This window comes from Malaclemys terrapin, chromosome 1 (genome assembly GCF_027887155.1).
Source record: "Malaclemys terrapin pileata isolate rMalTer1 chromosome 1, rMalTer1.hap1, whole genome shotgun sequence".
Taxonomy (NCBI): domain Eukaryota; kingdom Metazoa; phylum Chordata; order Testudines; family Emydidae; genus Malaclemys; species Malaclemys terrapin.
Genome location: NC_071505.1, coordinates 148,656,187 through 148,679,312, shown reverse-complemented (window position 1 = coordinate 148,679,312; position 23,126 = coordinate 148,656,187). Strand labels below are relative to the sequence as shown.

General features: G+C 49.6%; 1 protein-coding gene across 3 annotated transcripts in view; it reads right to left on the bottom strand.

The window, feature by feature from the left end:
- CD58 (CD58 molecule) overlaps positions 1 to 23,126 on the bottom strand; it is an 88,274-nt gene that overhangs the window by 6,387 nt on the left and 58,761 nt on the right. For all 3 annotated transcript variants that reach the window (XM_054043277.1, XM_054043292.1, XM_054043285.1), the window contains 6 exons: positions 21,863 to 21,934; positions 19,966 to 20,046; positions 13,840 to 13,920; positions 9,307 to 9,378; positions 7,771 to 7,806; positions 6,432 to 6,499 (listed from right to left, as the gene is read on the bottom strand). In XM_054043277.1, coding sequence (XP_053899252.1) covers positions 6,468 to 6,499; positions 7,771 to 7,806; positions 9,307 to 9,378; positions 13,840 to 13,920; positions 19,966 to 20,046; positions 21,863 to 21,934 — 374 coding nt within the window. In that variant the 3' untranslated portion in view covers positions 6,432 to 6,467. The remainder of the gene's footprint in view (positions 1 to 6,431; positions 6,500 to 7,770; positions 7,807 to 9,306; positions 9,379 to 13,839; positions 13,921 to 19,965; positions 20,047 to 21,862; positions 21,935 to 23,126) is intronic.

Sequence of the window (23,126 nt, the reverse complement as noted above, 5' to 3'; positions counted from 1 at the left end):
GCTCTAGTCGAGTGGGCCCGGATCTCCGGGGCCGGAACATTGGCGAGCTCGTAACAAGTGCGTATACACTGCACAATCCATGCCGATAAGCGCTGTGACGAGATAGGCAAGCCTTTCATAGGTTCCGCAATAGCAACAAACAGCTGGGGCGATCTGCGGAACGGCCTGGTCCGTTCCAGGTAAAAAGCCAACGCCCTGCAGACATCCAGGGTATGTAGGCTGCGGTGGTGAGGGTCCGTATGGGGTTTAGGAAAATACACCGGTAGGCAAATGTCCTGTCCCATGTGAAACTGTGTTACCACCTTTGGGAGGAATTTGGGGTGCGGCCTCAGTTGCACCTTATCCTTATGGAGCACTGTATAGGGTGGTTCCGAAGAGAGGGCTCTCAATTCCGATACCCTTCTGGCCGAAGTGATGGCCACGAGAAACGCCACCTTCCACGAGAGGTGCGTAAGGGAGCAAGTGGCTAGGGGCTCAAAGGGGGAACTCATGAGTCTTGTTAAGACTAGGTTCAGACTCCACGTCGGGACAGGAGGGCGCGAGTAGGGAAACACCCTTTCCAGCCCCTTGAGAAATCGGGCCACTGTGGGGTTGGAGAACACTGACACTCCCAACTCTCCCGGATGGAAGGCCGAGATTGCAGCTAAGTGAACCCTAATAGAGGCGGGCGCAAGCCCTTGATTCTTTAGGTGCAGAAGGTAATCCAGGATCGACGGAACCGAGGCTTGTAAAGGCTGCATGCGATGAGGCTCACACCAGTGGGAGAACCTTTTCCACTTTGCCAGGTAGGTCGCTCTTGTCGAGGGCTTCCGACTATTAAGGAGGATTTGCTGGACTTGGTGAGAGCACCTGTGCTCTGCATCATTCAGCCAGAGAGATGCCATGCCGTGAGATGTAGCGAAGACAGGTTCGGGTGGAGTAGGCGACCTTTGTCTTGCGTGACTAGGTCGCGATGGAGGGGGAGGGTGATTGGATCGGCTATTGACAGCTCCAGCAGGGACGTGAACCAATGCTGGCGTGGCCAGGCCAGGGCGATAAGTATGATCGTCGCCCTGTCCCTGCGGATTTTGAGGAGAACCTTGTGTATGAGTGGGAATGGAGGGAAGGCATATCCCAGGCTCCCTCCCCATGGAATCATGAAAGCGTCTGCTAATGACCCCCGGCTGAGGTTCTGGAACGAGCAGAACTGAGGGCATTGGCTGTTGTCCCTGGTGGCGAATAGATCCACCCGGGGAAAGCCCCACCTCCAGAAGATCGAATGCAGGACGTCTCGCCTCAACGTCCATTCGTGCATTCGGTAAGATCGGCTGAGGCGGTCTGCTAAGCCGTTTTGAATCCCCGGAAGATACGTCGCGATGAGGTGTATCGCATGGGCTATACAGAAGTTCCATAATTCTAATTGACTATTGCTAAGGGACACTCTCAGACGAGAGACAGAGTTGTTCCAACGCCGCCACGGATGGTAAGAAGGAACTGGAGTGGTCGGGTCGGCAGGGATATATATATATACCCTGGAGAGGGGCGCCGCTCTGGCGGGAAGGGGGGGGGGCCCGCCGGGAGCCGCTAAGGGAAAAAGTTTCCGACGTCCGTGCACGCGGCGCGCGTACACCTAATGTGTAATGGACGTGAACAATCACTCGAAGAAGAAACAAATAATGCAATTGTATATTACAAATCCCCAAACCCCTGAACATGGCTCAAACACCACGACAAACCCCAATGGCCAAATAGAGCATCCTGTATAGAACAGAAAATCATAATAGCCCATGATCTAGCAACAGCCAGCAAACCTCACAAAAACTTACGGCTTCAGCCTCACACATCAGGCTCACTGACAGCCTCTGGGTCCCCGTCTAGCTGATCCAAAATGCCACTGCTTAGATCAGCTTCCCCTTCCAGCCACTTGGACCATGTCACTGGCCTGCCTCAGAGTGTCACACTGCTGCCTCTCTTCGTGTGCATCAAATTCAGGTTTCTCACCCTGTCCCTCACTTAGGCCTGGTCTACACTCAAATGTAGTTCAACTTCCAGGCCTCTGTTTCAGCCCTGCCTACACCTTCACTCTCATTTCTCTCTATTCCCCCTCACTAGCTATCCTCCTAAGCCTCCCTTTTGACTGCTCCCTCGGTCTCCAGCAAACACGGCTTGGTTGGTATTAAATAGAAGAGAAAACTCTGCATATTTCTGATAGCCCCTCCACCCAGATTCCTGTGGAGCCTAGGAAGCTTTAATGTACTATCAATGTCATGGGAAGGGAGAAACCCTTATAAAAAAAAAAAAAAAAACAACCATACCACAGTACTCAAGGCTTGTACAGACACACACTTGAACTATACCAATACAATAAAAACAGTGCAACCCTCTACTATGAACTCAGCAACACCTTTTTAAACCTCAGTGTTTTTGATCCACTCCCAGACTATTCCCATCTAGTACCTGATCTTTAACTGTTTGCACCGTTTCTGTCGAAAATGCAGCAGAGCCTTTTTCTTCCCATGTTTTTGGAGAGCCCCAGTATCTATGTGGTGCTATATAAATACGACTCAAGGGCTAAATACTGAGCAACTTATTCAGAGTTTTACTCAGGTCTCATTGAGACAGAGTCAATGGGAGTTCACCTGAGTAAGAGCAGAGTTACATGTTCTGGGACACTGTCAGGCTGTTTAGAGCTCACATTTAGGCTTTAGTTGTAGCTATTACAAAACCTAGTGTTAATACAAATACTTTGTGAAATAACTTGCATCTCCCCCTTATATACACTAGAAAGGGTTTGCTAGCATAGCTGGACAGATCTACCAATATTGGCAAATCCTACTAGTGGAGACGCAGCTTATAACAAGTCCCTGAATGAAACAAGCTATACAGGCAAAAGGAACGTGCCAGTATAACCGCATCTACACTAGGGTTTTTGTCAACAGAGTTATGTCAGTTAGGGTGTGTGATTTTCTCACCTTCCTGCCAGCCAGCAAAACTTGTGCGTGTAGACCAGGGCTCAGTGTTTTCAGCCCCAAGCACTGTGGCTTTGGATTAGTGCCTGACAATCAGAATGTGATACTAATTAGATATACGAGTGAAACTCATTAGTTTGTTCTTGGACATGTTCTACACTAGAAAAGTTTTACTGGAACAACTATTGATTAGGAGGCTGATTCTTTACTAATATAGTAGACCCAGTATAAGCCTGTGCGTGGATGCAGTTATGCACAGATAAAGGTGCCTGATAACAATATCATTTATTTTGCTTTGTGAACCAGAATAAACTATACCAGTATGAGCTCTTTTATACGGGTATAAGTGAATCCACATAAAGGATCTGTTTTGTTTTTTTGCCCACTTTAACAATGCCAGTATAGTTAAAGCATGAAGGCTTTCTAATGGAGACAAGCCCTTGTCCAAATGGAGTAAAATGCAAAAAACAAACCACCAACGTAAATGGAGAAGAGAACCTTGATTACTAAAACCTTAAACTCTGAAGTGTTCTTAATAAGACTGGGAAGGCAATTTGTTTGTTTTTTTTTAATGGTATACTCTTTCTTTACTCTCAGGAACTCCTGCGTAAAAAGGGATAAAAAATGTGACACATGGGATAGCATCCCACGGAAACCTGGTTTAGTAGCAACCTAATCAGCGATTTTGTGATGTGTGGGACATGTTTGTTTCGGTGCACTGCTACATAGCTCACTTGCATTGAGTGGAAAGGCAGGGCAGTAAATTAACCAGCCCTGACTCATTAGTGCTCTACATTAATGTAACCTGACTGCACAAAAACCCGAACCCATCAGAGTTGATGCCCAGGTGTAAGACACTGACTGAAGAGGCCAGCATTCAGGAAGGCTGGGGGGTGGGGGGGTGCTACTCTACCCAAAGGAAAAAGAGATGAGACTTTGAAGGAGGTTAGTGAAAACAAGCTACTCATAACAAGAGCATGTGACCGGCTTAACAAAAGATAGAGTCACAGAGACAGGAGATTCCAACTGCCCTTTAAGGACCCATCCAGCTACCACTGGTGGCAGCAGGAATCTTTCCAATGACTTTACTAAGAGTTGGATCAGCCCCTGAAGGAGTATTAAAATGTGCAAGACAATGCACGACCACAACCTCAACTATTATGCACAGCACTGGCAGGATAGTTCTTGGAACATACCACTGGTCTGCCCTGTTACACCCCCATCATACCTCCAGGTGCAGCTCCCTCTAGTCAGGGCAGGATCCCAGCAGCTGGGCCAGACACTCCCTGATGGCTTCAGTAGAACTGTGCTGATTTATACCAACCTGAGATCTGGCCCATTGCTTTTAAAGCGGTTTCATTCAATTTATGTGCTTGTTACACTTTCTTGTTACCTAGTTTGTATAGTCAGATGTGTCATTCAATGAATGCTAAGGGATCTGGTATCCAATATCAAAAGAGGAAAGCAAGTTTTGTGGTTATGGGTGTCAAGAAATCTGGATTCTGTTTCTGGGTCTGTCACAGACTTTACATGTAACTTTGGCAAGTCACTTTGGCTTACATTTTAAAAAGTGGCCACTAAGTTTAGATGCTTCAAATTTTAGGTTCCCAACTAGGGCCAGATTTTCAGAAGTGCTGATTACCAGCAACTCAACCAACATTCAATGGGAGCTGAGGTGTTCAGCACATCTGAAAAGAAAAAAAATCAGGCCCAAAGTGTGTCAAAGTGCATGAAAGTAGAACTGAAGGGAAGAGATTTTACTGGATTATTGACATGCCTTATTTAGGTGATGTCATATTGCTTATGGTACAGATTTGGTTTTTGATTCATGCTTTGCAAAAAACAAGGAAAATAAATACATTCCTTTCTAAGTCTGCTTGGCAACTTTCATGGAGCTCACCAGCACCCCTTTTCCAGCAATGTTCTCAAGCCATCACTTAGTGTGGTGAAGATGAGATTTCTCTTTCTAAAACTTCTAAGGTGATGTCTCCACTGCAGCTGGCGATGTATCTTTCCAGCTCGGGGAGATATGATTGAGCTCAAGAGCTCCGATTGACCTAGCACACTAAAAAATAGCAACACAGCTGTGGCCATGTAGGCGGAGAGATGGGTTAGCTGCCCCGAGTACGTAGGTAGGCTCTCAGACAGGACTGTACTCAGGAGTCTAGTCCAGGCCACCGCCCATGCCACCGCAGGTGCACTCTATTTTTAGCTAGCTAAATCGATCAAAGCAAGTGAACGCATGTTTATCCGAGCTGGAAATTACACCTCCAGCTGCACCATAGATGTACCCAAAGAAAAGGGAGAGTATAGCATGGCTAATGCACTGGACTAGGAGCCAGGACCTATCATAATACTTTATATTTCCTCTTTCACTGGAGGTTCTCTAAGCATTTCATAAAGATCATTTTATTATCCCCATTTTACAGACTGGGAGTGTGAGGCACACATAGAAGTAGAAACCTACCTAATAAGATCACACAGTGAGCAAGTGATAGTCAGGAAGAGAACCCAGGTCTCCTGATTCCCAGTTCTGTGCACTGATTCCCAGACACACTGTCTGCCTCATCTGAGTCTAATCTAAGGTGCCACAGAATTGTAAAGAGCTGTTATTAAACCTTTGGAATGCTGCTTTATGAAGCACCACACATTTATAACAGATTGCACATAAAAAAAAAACCACCAATAACCCTTAAACCTCCTCTCATTCCTGTTTCTCCACTCCTTGCTGAAACCCAGGTTATTGGTATGGATAAAGAGTAACTGCTCTTTCTTTGCTAAGCAGCCTACCCTTCTCTTTGATTCACCTGGGAACAATCTTCAGCAATTGCACAAAAATACACAGGCTGTAGAAAAGAATTACAGCGAAAGTACATGCCAGTTACTTGGTAGTTTCATAATCTTTTAAAATAATTACTTTCCAGAGTGTGTAACAAGTTTGTGCCCTTTCTCACTTCATTATGATGTATAATGGGGGCCTGATTTTTTTTTTAATTCCACATGTTAATTTACATGGCACATTCAGGTGGAAGAATTTGTAGGATTATGGCACCATAGACACCATGGAAGTGAAACCCAATCATTAGAAGAGTGCTTTTCCCCCCAGACTGTTTAAAATTGGTTGCTGTTTGTATTAACTAAAACATTTTGGCACAAAGCTCTCATGTCCTAATATCACATCACGCCATGCCCCTTTCCCAGGGCAGGTTTTCAGTCTGCACTCTTTAGAGGGAGAACAATATTGTTACCAAATTGAGCCAGCCCAACAATGCAATGCAACATGTTCAAGCACTGAAAGAACTTCTAGTGAATTCAATACCTGAGTCACCTCATCCCCTCCCAACACTTCACAACCATTTCACTCCACTGGCCACTTCACAGCCATGCACATCTTCTTCCTTGGCAAGCAGCTAGTCATTGCCAGGCAGCACATGTGCCTCACTTCCCCCACTTAACTCTGGCCTGAGTGTGATGGCCACAAACCTGGATTCTCTTGATTGGAGCGAGGGTCAGGCAGGTTCATTGATTTAGGCTCGAGTTCTTCTCTTCCTCTACACGGGGGAGAAATAATTGTATAAACTTCAGGTGTACATAACATGATACATTTCAACAGGATTAAGTAATTTCAGCCAGACCATTTGCTGTGCATTAGATATCATCTGGGATTATTGAACCTATCAGCTTCTCCCAGATGGTTTAAGTCCCCAACAAACACCCCCAACCAGCACTGATGCACTTGGATGTTCTCTGGACAGTTCACATGAAATTATCTGGCTAAAAAGAGCTGTGACTATTTTCACATTTTACAACTTCCATGCCCGATAGTCCCTGAATAGCTTCACAAAGGATCTCTGTGCAGAGCTGCTGAAACACAGCCACCTCTGGGGTGGACAACAGCAACCCACCAGCATACAGACAGTTGTACAACAGTGGAGTAAGGAGGGGAAATTTTGAGCTGGGCTGGGAGGAGAGGGAGTAGTGCAGGCTGCCGCCCCAGCCAGGCTCTCAGGGAGCAGCCGCACTGCACAGAGTCAGCGACTCAGAGTAGCCAGCTTCAGCTGGCGTAAGAAGCGTCTCCCCCCCGCACCCTGCCCAAGCCCAGCTGCCAGGGAGAGCGGCTGAACATGCTGGGGGACTGAGAGAGGCGGAGACGCAGTGAGAGGACAGAGTCCCCTCTCCCTCGCAGGTAACACTGGTGGGGTAGGGAGACCGCAGCGGCCTCGGGCTGGGCACAGGGCAGGCGAGGGCGGAGGTTGTTGGGCAAAGGAGACATGTGGGGTGGTCACGTGTCCCCCCCCCCCTTTTAGATTTCTGTCCCCATCCCGCCCCCCAGTATCAGGAGGTACGAGTCATCTATGGCTAGAGCAATACTGTTACCAAACTGAGCCAGCCTAACCATGAAACACAACATGGTCAAGTACTGAAAGGTGCAACTTTTAGTGAATTCCATCCCTGATTCATGATTTAATCTGGAATTGGAACGTGAGAAGCCGAGGTTTAACCACTTCATCTACAACCACTGATTTGCCAACCAATCCCAGTCCTTATATGGATGTCTGTGTTAATCTGCTATCTACAGCTCCAACATTTAGGGCTATTTGGCACCTATGAGACACGCCTCCATCAGACAGCATTTACCACTGAAAGCCACGCCAACCGTGAGTACTATAACCTGAGGAGATATGTGCACATGTCACATGTATGGTCTTGAACGTTCAGGGATGTTTGGAGCTTTTAACTGTGGACCGACTCTAGCAACCCAACGTACTTTCCCCACACGTGATCATACTGGGGTCTAAAACGTTCCTGTACTTTTCCATACCTGGCTTCTGAGTCTCCTTTGAGATATTTTCATAGTCTGAAAAATAAGATGCGAGCGAATTGGAGTTAGCACCAATTATTACACACATCATTCATGGTCATCATTTAGGGGGTAAAATGCTTTCCTAACCTATCCAAGGAGCACTGGGGGAACAGAGGGGTAGTGGCTAGTTGGCGTCTTCCTGGTACAGAGCAGGATGGGTCATGGGAGAGCTGAAGCATAACGTGCTAAAATGCACCCCTTACTGCTACTCCAAAAGGTAGCAGTGCTCCTCTTCCCCCTCAGCCCTTTTCCCAGGGCTTGTTGCTTACTGCAGCTTCCAGCCGGGGGCCTAGCGGCTTGCTGTGTCCCCCAGCCAGCTGTTCAAAACCCTTGTGACTCTTGCAGTGTGAACAGCACAACCACCAACCCCCCACTTAGCCTTCAAGAGAGCACCAAGGCCCACGTCCTGAAAGGTATTTATGCTCCCAACTGCCACTGAAATAGGTGCCTAAATACCTTTGAAGATCTGGGCACAGGAGTCTGTCCTGGCTGAGGATGTTATAGGTATAAGAGGGCTTAACCGAGCACTGCTCTAGTCACCCTCATTTTAACATTTTGCCTGAAATTTGCAGGGCAGCAATCATACATCTAGTCCAACATGGTGTCTGGGAAGTGTGGTATTGTCATAAGATGACTGAGACGGAGAGGGGTAGGCTAGTATTCTGAGCACAAGACTGGGAATCAGGACTCCTGGGTTCTATTCTCTCGGTGATACTCTGTGGCTGATTCTCTACCCATTTTCACCCTTGTAGCTTACATGGAACCACTAGGATGATTCCTGATTGACAGCAATGTGAGTAGAGACTCGGGTCCTGTGTGGCTCTGGACAAACCATTTCACTGCTCCGTGCCTCAGTTTTCCCAGGTGTAAGGAGGAGATAACACCCACTCTGAAAGGGCATAACGAGGTTTATGCAGTAATGTTTGGATGGTGTTTGAGGATGGACGTGCTGATGATTAGAAATGGAACGGTAAAACAGAGGCTGATGGGCAGGGAAGTGGCGCTCTACAAGTGCCCTGTGTGCACAGAGGAGGAGCACATCAGCAAGTAACCAAGTCATTATGCACAGCAGAGGGCAACCCGAGGCAGGCTGGAGAATAAAGAAGATCTAAAATTGTTCTGTAGGAGCCTCACAGAGAATTCTCTTTATTCTCCTTTTGCAGAAAATCTGTCTCCAGTCCTCACCCAAAGTCCTCACTTCCAGCTACATCAGCAACCTTCAGGCTCCCTTCATTTCCCCTGTGAACAACAAGCGACTCTCCAGCCAGAGACCCCTCCCTCCTTCCCCCAGCTCCTGTGACAGTGTCTCTGTCCTACTCTCCTGTGTGTGCAATGGGCACCTCATCCCGTCCCAACACTTTACAACCATTTCCCTCCACTGGCCACTTCACGGCCATGCACGTCTTCCTCCCTGGCAAGCACCTAGTCACTGCCAGGCAGCACATGTGCCTTGCTTCCCCCACTTAACTCTGGCAGAGTGTGATGGCCACACACCTGGATTCTCTTCATTGGAGGAGTTGTCAGCCTGGCTCGTTGATAAAGTCTCTTCTGAGTTCTTCTCCTCCTCTACAAGGGGGAGAGAGAATTGTATAATCTTCAGGTATACATAACACGATACATTTAAACAGGAATAAATAATTTCTGCCAGGCCATTTGCTGTGCATTATTTATCATCCGGGATTATTGAACCCATCAGCTTCTCCCAGGTGGTTTCAGTCCCCAATAAACGCCCCCAACCAGCACTGATTCACTTGGATGTTCTCTGGACAGTTCATATGAAATTATCTGGCTAAAAGGACCTGTGACTATTTTCACATTTTACAACTTCCATGCCTGATAGTCGCCGAAGAGCTTCATAAACTATCTCTGTGCAGAGCTGCTGAAACGCAGCCACCTCTGGGGTGGACAACAGCAACCCACCAGCATACAGACAGTTGTACAACAGTGGAGTAAGGAGGGGAAATTTTGAGCTGGGCTGGGAAGAGAGGGAGTAGTGCAGGCTGCCGCCCCAGCCAGGCTCTCAGGGAGTGGCCGCACTGCACAGAGTCAGTGACTCAGAGTGGCCAGCTTCAACTGGCGTGAGAAGTGTCTCCCTTCCGTGCCCCGCCCATGCCCGGCTGCCAGGGAGAGCGGCTGAACATGCCAGGGGGCGGGAGAGAGGGTCGCAGTAGGACGACAGACTCCCCTCTCCCCAGCAGGTAACTCTGGTGGGCTGGGGAGAGTGCGGCAGCCCCGGGCTGGGCACAGGACAGCAGAGGGCAGAGGTCGCTGGGCAAAGGAGACATGTGGGGCAGTCACGTGTCCTCCCCTTTAGATTTGTGTCCCCACCCTGCCCCCAGGATCGGGAGACATGAGTCATCTATGGCTAGAGCAGTGAAATTATCTGGCTAAAAGGAACTGAGAATATTTTCACATTTTACAACTTCTATGCCTGATAGTTACCGAAGAGCTTCACAAACGATCTCTGTGCAGAGTTGCTGAAATCCAGCCACCTCTGAGGTGGATAACAGCAACCCACCAGCATACAGCTAGTTGTACAACAGTGGAATAAGGAGAGGAAATTTTGAACTAGGGCACCCAGGAAATACATGCATCTGCTGCAGCAGTTACAGCAGGATTGTAACTGCCTTTGTGGAAGGAAATTCTCAGTATATTTTTGAAGTTTAGAGTTTTACCTCTTTCCCTGATTTAGTCCGTTTTCTGACATATGCCTTTAGTTCCACCAGAGTTCAACAGGAGTTGAAATTCTGCTTCAGATGAGTCCAAACACCCTTATGTCATATATAGCAGTCTTTTTGCTCTCAAAGTGACCGTTTTTAAACTTAAATATTCTTAAAGGAAGTCTTTAAATTTAAACAGTCATCCAATAAAACACTGTCTCTTCTTAACAATTCTTGAAGAGGGGACTCTTGTCCTTCTGACTTCTATAAGGAGTTGCTTAAGTATCGCCAGATACTATTTAGTTCCCCAATATCACTATTCTATACCCAAATGGCTTCTTATTTAATAACCAGCTCTAGCATTAGATGACCCTGCTATATTGTACATAAACATCTTTCCATTCACATAGCAATAATATTAGGAAATTACATTAGATGCTTTACAAAACATTTGCAATAAACATTACAAAAAGAGCTTTGATCATCTTAAGCATTTAAGGAATAAACAAAGGTTTTCACCTATGAGTGGATACATGAATTTAGAAGTAGCAAAGATCTTCTATAAAACATTTTCCAACTGTAAATGTTCTCCTTAACAGTTGAAGGATAAAGACTTTGAGCATTTATAAAAAAATTAAACTAACAGGAAGTTTTCTAGAATCCTTTGTGAGATGGAGGCTTTGAAGCAAGGCTTTTACATGCAAAGGGGGGTTGTTTAAAAAAAGCCCACTTTATGATGTAGTTTTTGGCTCTTGGTAACACATCCCTGAACATTACTTCTCTGAAGTATTCTGAATACAGCATCCTTACTTTTTTTTTTTTTTTTTTAAAGTCAGGACTCTTTCTAAAATAAATATCCTACAAAGTTTGTTCGCCTGGGATAGTCTTATCTCTATGTCAGACCTGTAGCTCATACCAGAGGGATGTGCCTTGGTCTTTGATAAGACAATCTTGTTAGAGTGGTTTGCCTTTTTGACCAAAAGGTCCTTAGATTTAACATCTACCATTAGTAGTACATTTACAACTTGAAATTAAAGATTTCTATCAAATATTCTGTACAAAGCATGAATCACAACAGTTATATACATCTTTCAAAAATATAGTATAAAAAGTATAGTGTGTTAAAACAAAATAGAAGTTATAAGCGACATTTCAAAGCCTGAGTAAACACATTTGAGGTAAAAAACACCATGTTATTTTCCATTGACACTCTGGGATCCTGTTACTAGTTCATAGAAAGCAGATTTCCTAGGAATCTCCTTAGCATGAACATTTCACATAATTAAATAAGCAAAACAAACAAACAAACATGGAAGTTGTCATATTCTCCAAGAATAATGTGTATAAAAATAATTGTACATCTCTCTCAAAATTCAGTAAAGGTACTGGGAAATTTGTAATGACCTGACATAAGAATAAATTATAATTTTATTAATTTTGCAGTCTCCTATCTACTGCCTCTAGAAAGCCTACGCAGCCAGTCTACTCTGGGACCCGATTCTCTGCTGCTCTGCACCTTGTGCTACCACTTACACCTGTGCACAGTGGGTGTAAAGTACTATTCGTTCTGATAGATTGTGTTTTACAGGCACTTTGCACAGATGCAAATGACTACACTAAGGGGCAAGACAGCGAAGAATCAAGCCCATTACCTTCCACACGACTCTGGATCTGACAACCACCACAGAGAATAACTTCTCTAAAGACAGAGGCGATCTCCATGCCTGGCAGCACAAACCTAGCAGCTTTCCCCTCCTTCCCCCTAAGCATTCTGGCTAGGGCACAGCAGGCTTTATCCCTGCTCAGCAGTTCCTAGTCCCCTCCCTGTATCTTCAACTCCTCAGCAAGTGATAAGAGCCCACCGCTGATGGAGGAAGTTAAAGGAGCCATCAAGCAGCCGGGAAGTGCAGTAGGCTGGAAGGTCCTCGGTTGCCTTAAAGCAGAGAGATGTTTTATGCTGACATGATGGCTCAGATTCAGCTGCCAGTGCATCTGTGGGGGCAGGTGAGTGTCCAGCAGAGAGACACACCACATCATCTCTTTGCATTTCAGCCAGCCTGAGCTCATGACAGGTGCTGGGCTGCTGCCTGCTAACTGTACCCTGTACACCTCACGGATAGTGAAATCAAGAGGGGAGGTACTGGATCCATTGTTGGGGCCTCCATACCTGAGAGTAGGGGGCTAGATTCCCTCAAACACAAACGTGACATTTGGGGTACACAAGACAAATCAGACTCCTGAACGGGGTCCAGTAATCTGGAAAGGTTGGGAACCACTGCTTTAGCTCCATCTGTGGAACGGATGGTGAAAGCGACAGGGTAACGAGCAGAGTAATAATGCTCCAGAAATGCCCTGTACACCCAGAGCAGAAGCACATCAGCAAGTAACCACATGAACACACCAGAGCAGAGAGGGGAGCAGAGACAGGCTGAAGAAATCAAAGAAAGTGCAGCACTGTACGATAGGCACCTCCCGTAGAATTGTCTTGTTTCTTGTTTTGCAACTTGCCTTCAAACCTCCTCTCCTAGTCCCCACACCCAGCTTCACCATCACTGACCTTCATGCTCCCTTCCCCTCATTCCCTTGCTGAGCAACAGGCCACTTCTCTCCCAGCAATGGAAACCCCCTCTCCTCCCCTTCTCCGATCTGCAAGGACTGGAGCCACAAAGGGACAGAGGGGTGGCAACACGCAGCTGTGCAACCATTAACTTTTAGGGGCCTAGAAAAATCACTGAAACAACGACGGGCTCAATAGAGGCTGAGTTAGGCACCCAGGCATCGTACACAATGCGTGGGGAGAATTCAAGAACGGGAGCCACAAAAACCAGCATGCCAGGTGGAGGGGGGAGGCTTAACCTAGCCAATGGGAGATGGGGAGAGAGGGCTGTATCCTAAGCCACACCCTTCTCAACCAATTTGGCACCTACATCCAGGCAGCAGGGAGGCCGCCTCTCCCTGCTTGCAATCCACAGACAGGAACCCCTCTTCTAGTGTCAGAGGGCTTAGGTGCCCTATAGGTGGCAGACAGAGGCGGGCAGTGAACCAGTGAGTACCTTAACCACTGGGCTAAAGTTTATGAGGACGGACACTGCCACTTCCTCCCCACACCCATTCTGAGTAGAGCTTGGATGCTCAGAGGCAGAGGCAGCTAAAACCAGGACTTTGGTGGCTAAACCCTAGTTACAGGCACCTAAGCCCCTTTGTGGATCTAGCCCAAACCCTCCCTCCCACTCCGCTTTGCAACAGTGATAGTTTCATCCCCTCCCATCCCTTCACAAGGACCCTATTACTATCTCTACAACCCTGGGCTTCTCTCCCTGGCTGCTCATTCCCCCACTTCTGGCCAAAATTTGACAGCCACACACACCTTTCTCAGCTTGGCTTTCGTTACTGTCTTGGAGGCTCGTTCGCACACCTTGTTGTATCTCCTCCGACTTTGCTGCTTCACCTGAAAGGGGAAAGACAATGATATAAACTTCAGAAGTACAGAACACTAACAGTTTCAATGGCAACTATGATTTCTACCTCGGCCACCTGCTGGGGACTGGTTACCAGTTGGGATTAATGAACCCACTAATCTCTCCTACTTTTCAGGCCCCAGGAAATGGCCTTGATCATTGCTGCTGCACTTGGCCATTTCTTCACAGTTCATATGAAGTAATTTGGACAAAGGAAGCTGTTACTATTTTACATTTACATTCAAATGTTGTATTTGACATGCCTGAAAGTTCCGGAAACCCTTCACAAATTACACATGTACTGAAATGTAGCCACCTCTGCGGTGGAGAGTGGCAATTAGTTAGCACACATCATCTTGCATGAGTTGTGGAAGGAGGGGACATTTTGGCCTATTGTACCTGAGCTAACCCGTTCTTACCAGAATTGCCAGGTGATCTTTTAAAGTGTAGTTCTATTCTACAGAGCAGCTAACAATGGCATTTTGGGTTCCATGTTTTAAAGATTCCTAATCAAATCCTCTCATTTTACATGACAAGGGCTCTGGGTGAGATCCTGATACTCGCACCAGCCCCCCTTTAGCAGGGCTACAGTGGTGTAAAGGAGTACTACCCCGCCACCCCCCATTCTGAATCGAGGAGAATTCTCCTGATTTAGGTACTGCAGAGTGCAGCCGTTCGGCTGTCCTTCAATCATGTTCTCTCAGGCCAGAAGCCTGAAAGCCCTGGGAGAGTCGACTAATGGGGGGGCTCGGCTCCCAGTTCTGTGTGCCCTCACAATGAGCGGCGGGGGACACCTGCCAGCTCATAACAGGACCGGATGCACGAAGTGATCCGGTTGGAAAGCTTCTAGGTGGAGATCGTCTGGCCCCTCGCGCGCTCAGCCGAGGCGACAAACAGTTCCTGAATGGCTTAGTCCACTCGAGGTAGAAAGCCAAAGCCCGCCGCACGTCGAGCATGTGGAAGCGGCGCTCCTCACTGGATGCGTGAGGCTTGGGGCAAGGACCTGTAGAAAAATGTCCTGACCCATGTGGTATGCGGAGACCACCTTTAGGGAGGAACGCGAGGTGCAGGAGGAGCTGGATGTTGTCCTTGTGAAAGACCAAGTACAGGGGTTCGGAGCTCAGAGCCCTGAGCTCCGAGACTCGTCTAGCCAACATGATAACAACCAGATATGCCACCTTCTATGAGAGGCGAGACCAGGAGCACATGGCCAATGGTTCAAACGGGGGCCCCATGAGACGAGCTAAGACCAGGTTTAAGTCCCACTGTGGAACCGGGGGTCTAGAATATGGGAAGAGGCGTTCCAGACCTTTAAGGAACCGGCCAGTCATAGCGTGGGAGAACACCGTGTGATGGAAGGCGATATGGCTGCCAGGTGCACCTTGACCAATGAGGGCGCCAGGCCCTCAGGTGGAGGAGGTAATCAAGGATAAGCTGGATGGGGCGCACACCGGGGAGACTCCCTGGTCCGTCACTTAGAAAATCGTGACCACTTAGCCAAGTAAGCGCGGCGAGTGGAGGGACGTCTACTTTCGAGGAGGACGCACTGAACCTGTTCTGAGAACGCCCTCTCCTCTCCCCCTAACCATTGAGCAGCCACACCATGAGATGGAGAGCAGTTAGGTTGGGACAGAGGAGGCGGCCCTGGTCCTGTGAGAGCAGGTCCGGGCGGAGCGGTAACAGCCACGGCGGAGCTACCACCAGGCTCCTGAGGGTCCCGTGCCAGTACTGCCTGGGCCACGCCGGGGCAATCAGGAGGACCTGGGCCTTGTCCAACTTTATCTTTTCCAGGACCCTGCTGATTAGAGGGAATGGGGGAAAAGGCGTAGAGAAGCCTGCCTGACCAGGACAGGAGAAAGGCATCGGAGATAGTGCCCCTCCCCAGGCCCCCGGGAGCAGAACCGGTTCTGTCGAGTCGTGAACAGGTCCACCTGGGGAGTTCCCCATCTTTGGAAGAGCTGGTGGGCCACTTCCGGGTGGAGGGACCACTTGTGTTGCGAGGAGAAGTCCCTGCTTAGGTGATCCGCCTTCTCGTTCCGGGTGCCCAGTAAATGGAAGGCCTTCAGGTGGATATTGTGGGCTATACAGAAGTCCCACAGCCTGAGGACTTCGTGGCAGAGGATCGGGCCTTGCCTTGCCTGTTGATATAGAACATGGAGGCTGTGTTGTCCATGAGGACCTTGACTACCTTGCCCTCCAGACATGAGCGGAAGGCCATACACGCCAGCCGCACCGCCCTGAGTTCTTTGACATTTATGTGTAGGGTCAGGTCTTGAGCTGACCACAGACCTTGGGTCTGAACGCTCCCCACGTGGGCTCCCCAACCCAGTTCCGACGCATTGGACACCACCTCCAATGACAGGGCCTTGTCCTGAACTGGACCCCTTGGAGCATCTTGCTTGGGGTGGACCACCACCTCAGGGAGGTGATCACCAAGTCTGGCACTGTGAGGACCTTGTCCATCCCGTCCCTGGCTTGGGAGAAATTCGCGGCCAGCCAGAGCTGGAGGAGCCTCATCCTGAGTCTGGCATGACGGACCACGTATGTGCATGCTGACGTATGACCGAAGAGCTGCAGGCAAACCCTGGCTGTTGTAACCGGGAACCTCATAACTGAGTCGATGAGACCCTTTAGGGTCTCGAACCTGTCTGGCGGGAGAGAGACCCTGGCCGACTCTGCGTCCAGGAGCACCCCAATAAACTCTATGCATTGGACCACGACTAACGTGGACTTGGTGTTGTTTACCAGCAGGCCCAAGGCGGTGCACATGGACAGGAGGAGCGCCACATGATCCCTCACCTGCGACCAGGAGGTGCCCTTGACTAACCAATCGTCCGGATAAGGAAATATCTGGACCCCCCGCCGTCTGTAGTAGGCTGCTACCACCGACATGCATTTTGTAAACACCTTGGGGACAGAGGGCAGTCCAAACTGGAGGACAGTAAATTGGTAATGATTGTGTCCCACCACAAACTGGAGGAAGCGCCTGTGCCCCTCGAATATGTGCATGTGGAAGTACGTGTTCTGTAGATAGAGGGCAGCATACCACTCCCCGGGATCCAGGGAGGGGACGATGGAGGCCAGGGAGACCATGCGGAATCTGAGCTTCTCCATGTGCTGGTTTAGGCCCCGTAGGTCCAGAAGCTCCGGCCACCGAGTGAGCTCCCACCGGGGGCTGCGTCGGAGGCCATGGTGCCCCCTGGTACCACTGAGCCGGCCACTACACTCAGTGCCACTGCACTTGCTGTGGCACCGGCAGGGCCGGCTGTCCAGGTTCGCCAGTTTGGCTCGTCGAAGGGCGGCTACGAACGGAGACCTGGCTGGTGTAGGATCTGCTGCTGTCACTCGACCGAGAGGTGCGGCGGTGCCGGGATCTGCGAAGGTCACGGGACTGCGATCTCCACGTGGAGGACCAGTACCGACAGTAATAGCTGCTCCGCAAACGGCCTTGACTGGCATACCCATGACAGCGAGACACCAGCGATCAACGCCTGGGGCTGCCATGTCTCAGCGGAGACTCGGAGCTGGAGTCCGAGCAGGAACGGCATCGACAACCGTGCCATGACCATGGTACCCTCTCCTGGATGAGGACTGACGATGACGTCCGCTGTGGTCTCGTCGATATCCGCTCTCTGAGGAGGACTGATGAAGCAAGTCCCGGCCGGCCGGAACCCAGCCGACAGTCTAGCCACTGTTGGGGGCGATCCACATGTACTCTGCCCCGAGCGAACACTGGGCGATGATCGGTGTCGGAAACGTTCCCTCCACCAAGACCAGTACCGAGCCAGGGGCAACATCGGTGGAGATCCAGGCACCGGCATGGACATGACGTCCTGGACCGCCTGGAGGGCTTCAGGTGTAGAAGGAATCCGGACAGGCCTGTTACTAGTTAGCACACAACATACTGCACAAGTTGTGGAAGGAGGGGACATTTTGGACTCACGTACCTGAGCTAACCCTTGTTCTTACCAGAAGTGCCAGAGGATCTTTTAAAGTGTAGTTCTAGTCTACAGAGCAGCTAACAATGGCATTTGGGTTCCCTGTTTTAAAGATTCCTAATCAAATACTCTCCTGACATCGGCAGGACTCCGGGCACCGGCATGGACATGACGTCCTGGGCGACTTCAGTTGTAGAAGGCATCCAGACTTCCGGACAGGCCTGTTACGAAGGGGCCGGGCTACTCCACTCTATGTGAGTCGGAGGCCTGGGGCCCGATGGGGATCGAGGACTGCCGAACATGGGCCTAGCCTCTTTCCCAGACTTCCCTCAGTGCCGTTGCGAGGAGGGACTCTTCTTGGCGTGTCCCGTGGACGGGGAGCGGTGCCGACAGGTTGATGGCACCGGCTGATCACCGCGTACCGACACCGCAGTGTACGGTACTGGCTCGGAGTGGCGTGCCGGGGTCAGCGCCGACTCCAGCAGAATGGCCTGGAGCCTCAAGTATCTTTCCCTTTTGGACTGGGGCTTAAACGATTTGCCAATTTTGCACCTTTCGCTGTTTCTCCCAAACAGCGCAAACAGTCTGTGTGCAGGTCGCTTCTTAGCATACAACACTGACAAGAAACGCATGACTTAAATCCTGGGGCTCGGGGCATGCCCTGGCCCGGGCTCACTGACTAACTAAACTAACTACTCAGCTAACTAACTACAGGTACTAAACAAACGACCAGTTCTGGTGACGAGCTTCAGTGAAGTTGGGGCAGGGCAGTTCCAAAGCACCTTCACTGGCGGTAAGAAGGAACTGAGGGTGCGGGGAGTGCACAGCTCCCCTTATACCGTGCCCGGCAGGCACCACTCCAGGGGCAGGGGACACTCCCCGGGCAGGGGACACTCCCCCCTATGGGTACTCCTATGGGAAAAACTTCCAGCACAGGTGCACGTGGCGAGCACGCACACCTACCGTGGAATACACATGAGCAATCACTCGAAGAAGAACCACTGCTTTAGTGGACAGGCTAATGAACAGTAATGTTCCAGAAATGCCCTGTACACACAGAGCAGAAGCACATCAGCAAGTAACCACGTGAACACACCAGAGCAGAGAGGGGAGCAGGGACAGCCTGAAGAAATCAAAGAAAGTGCAGCACTGTACGATAGGCACCTCCCGTAGAATTGTCTTGTTTCTTGTTTTGCAAGAAACTTGCCTTCAAACCTCCTCTCCTAGTCCCCCCACCCAGCTTCACCATCACTGACCTTCATGCTCCCTTCCCCTCATTCCCTTGCTGAGCAACAGGCCACTTCTCTCCCAGCAATGGAAACCCCCTCTCCTCCCCTTTTTCCGTCTGCAAGGACTGGAGCCACAAAGGGATGAAGGGGTGGCAACATGCAGCTGTGAAACCATTAACTTTTAGGGGCCTAGAAAAATCACTGAAACAACAATTGAATCAACAGAGGCTGAGTTAGGCACCCTGGCATCGTACACAATGAACGGGGAGAATCCAAGAATGGGATTCACAAAAACCAGCATGCCAGGTGGAGGGGGGAGGCTTAAGCTAGCCAATGGGAGATGGGGAGAGAAGGGTGTATCCTAAGCCACACCCTTCTCATGGATTTGGCACCTACATCCAGGCAGCAGGGAGGCGGCCTCTCCCTGCTTGCAACCCACGGCCAGGAACCCCTCTTCTACTGTCAGATGGCTTAGGTGCCCTATAGATAGCAGGTAGAGGCAGGCATTGACCCAGGGTCTCCTACGTTCTGGGTAAGTACCCTAACCACTGGGCTAAAGCTTCCGAGGATGGACACTGCCACTTCCTTCCCACACCCGTTCTGAGTAGAGCTTGGCATGCTCAGAGGCAGTGGCAGCTAAAACCAGGACATTGGTGCCTAAACCCTAGTTACAGGCACCTAAGCCCCTTTGTGGATCTAGCCCAAACCCTCCCTCCCACTCCGCTTCGCAACAGTGATAGTTTCATCCCCTCTTATCCCTTCATAAGGACCCTGTTTCTATATCTACAACCCTGGGCTTCTCTCTCTGGCTGCTCATTCCCTCACTTCTGTGCCTCAATTCTGGCCAAAATTTGACAGCCACACACACCTTCCTCAGCTTGGCTTTCGTTACTGTCTTGGAGGCTCATTCGCACTCCTTGTTTTTTCTCCTCCGACTTTGCTGCTTCACCTGAAAGGGGAAAGACAATGATATAAACTTCAGAAGTACAGAACACTAACAGTTTCAATGGCAACTGTGATTTCTACCCCGGCCACCTGCTGGGGACTGGTTACCAGTTGGGATTAATGAACCCACCAACCTCTCGTACTTTTCAGGCCCCAGCAAATGCCCTTGATCATCGCCGCTGCACTTGGCCATTTCCTCCATAGTTCATATGAAGTAATTTGGACAAAGGAAGCGGTTACTATTTTACATTTACATTCAAATGTTGTATTTGACATGCTTGAAAGATCCGGAAACCTTTCACAAATTACAGTAGCAACTAGTTAGCACACAACATATTGCACAAGTTGTGGAAGGAGGGGACATTTTGGACTCGCGTACCTGAGCTAACCCTTGTTCTTACCAGAAGTGCCAGAGGATCTTTTAAAGTGTAGTTCTAGTCTACACAGCAGCTAAAAATGGCATTTAGGTTTCCTGTTTTAAAGATTTCTAATCAAATACTCTCCTGACATCAGCGGGACTCCGGGCACCGGCATGGATATGACGTCCTGGGCTACTTCAGTTGTAGAAGGCATCCGGACATCCGGACAGGCCTGTTACAAAGGGGCCGGGCTACTCCACTCTATGTGAGTCGGAGGCCTGGGGCCCGATGGGGATCGAGGACTGCCCGACATGGGCCTAGCCTCTTTCCCAGACTTCCCTCAGTGCCGTTGCGAGGAGGGACTCTTCTTGGTCCTTTTGGCATGTCCCATCGACAGGGAGCAGTGCCGACAGGTCGATGGCACCGGCTGATTGCCGTGTACCGACACCGCGGTGCCCGGTACTGGCTCGGCGTGGCGTACCGGGGTCAGCGCCGACTCCATCAGAATGGCCTGGAGCCTAATTTCTCTTTCCCTTTTGGTCCGGAGCTTAAACCATTTGCCAATTTTGCACCTTTCGCTGTTTCTCCCAAACAGCGCAAACATCTGTGTACTGGTCGCTCCTTGGCATACAACACTGACAAGAACTGCACGACTTAAATCCCGGGGCTCAGGGCATTCCCTGGCCCGGGCTCACTGACTAACTAAACTACCTATGCAGCTAACTAACTACAGGTACTAAACGAACGACCAGTTCTGGGGACGAGCTACAGCGAAGTTGGAGCAGGGCAGTTCCAACGCACCTTCACTGGCGGTAAGAAGGAACTGAGGGGGGGGGGGGGGGGAGGAGTGCGTAGCACCCATTATACGCCGCCAGGCAGGCGCCACTCCAGGGGTCACGGGGGATGCTCCCCCGCTACGGGTACTGCTAGGGAAAAACTTCCGGCACCGGTGCACGTGGCGAGCACGCACACCTACCGTGGAATATACATGAGCAATCACTCGAAGAAGAACTAGTAGGATTAGGGCATCACAGACACCATGGAAGTGAAACACGATCATTAGAAGTGAGTATTTTCCCCAGACTGTTTAAAATTGGTTGTTGTTTGTATTAACTAAAACATTTTGGCACAAAGCTCTCATGTCCTAATATCACATCACGCCATGCCCTTTTCCCAGGGCAGGTTTTCAGTCTGCTATCTTTAGAGTGAGAGCAATACTGTTACCAAACTGAGCCAGCTCAAGAATGAAATGCAAAATGTTCAAGTACTGAAAGATACAACTTTTAGTGAATTCAATACCTGAGTCACCTTGTCCCCTCCCAACACTTCACAACCATTTCCCTCCACTGGCCACTTTACAGCCATGCACGTCTTCCTCCTTCACAAGCAGCTAGTCATTGCCATCAGCATATGTGCCTCACTTCCCCCACTTAACTCTGGCAGAGTGTGATGGCCACACACCTGTTTTCTCTTGATTGGAGGAATTGTCAGCCTGGCTCGTTGATTCAGTCTCTTTTGACTTCTTCTCTTCCTCTACAAGGGGGAGAGAGAATTATATAAACTTCAGGGGTACATAACACAATACAATACAAATTTCTGCCAGGCCATTTACTGCTCATTATTTATCATCCGGGATTATTGAACCCATCAGCTTCTCCCAGGTGGTTTCAGTCCCCAACAAACGCCCCCAACCAACACTGATTAATTTGGATGTTCTCTGGACAGTTCATATGAAATTATCTGGCTAAAAGGAGCTGTGACTATTTTCACATTTTACAACTTCCATGCCCGATAGTCCCCGAAGAGCTTCACAAACGATCCCTGTGCAGAGCTGCTGAAACGCAGCCACCTCTGGGGTGGAGAGCAGCAACCCACCAGCATACGGCTAGTTGTATAACAGTGGAGTAAGGAGAGGAAATATTGAGCTAGGGTGGGGAGGAGAAGGGGCGGAGCTGGCTGCCACCCCAGCCAGGCTCTCTCAGGCAACTGCTGCACTGCACAGAACCCAGAGTGGCCAGCTTCAGCTGGCGTGAGAAACATTTCCATCCCTCACCCTGCCCAGGCCTGGCTGCCAGGAGAAGAAGCTGAACATGCTGCAGGGGGGAGGGGAGCGGGAGGCACAGTAGGACAGAGTCCCCTCTCCCCCACAGGTAACTCTGGTTGGGTGGGGACAGTGCAGCGGCCCAGGGCCGGGGAGGGCAGAGGTCACTGGACAAAGGAGATATGTGGGGAGGTCATGTGTCCTCCCCTTTACACGTGTCCCCATCCCACCCCGCCCCCCAGGATCGGGAGGCACAAGTCGTCTATGGCTAGAGCAATACGGTTACCAAACTGAGCCAGCCTAACCGTGAAACGCAACATGTTCAAGCACTGAAAGGTGCAACTTTTAGTGGATTCCATCCCTGATTCATGATTTAATCTGGAATTGGAACCTGAGAAGCCGAGGATAATTAGACACATTAACCACTTCATCTACAACCACTGATTTGCTACCACAAGTGCTGTCAACCAACCCCAGTCCTTATATGGATATCTGTTAATCTGCTATCTACAACTCCAACATCTAGGGCCATTCAGCATCTTTGAGATACCCCCCACCATCAGACAGCATTAAACACCGAAAGCCACGCCAACCGTGAGTACGATAACCTGAGGAGCTATGTGCTTATTGCAGCTTCCAGCCGGGGGCCGAGGGGCTTGCTGTGTCCCACAGCCAGGTGTTCAA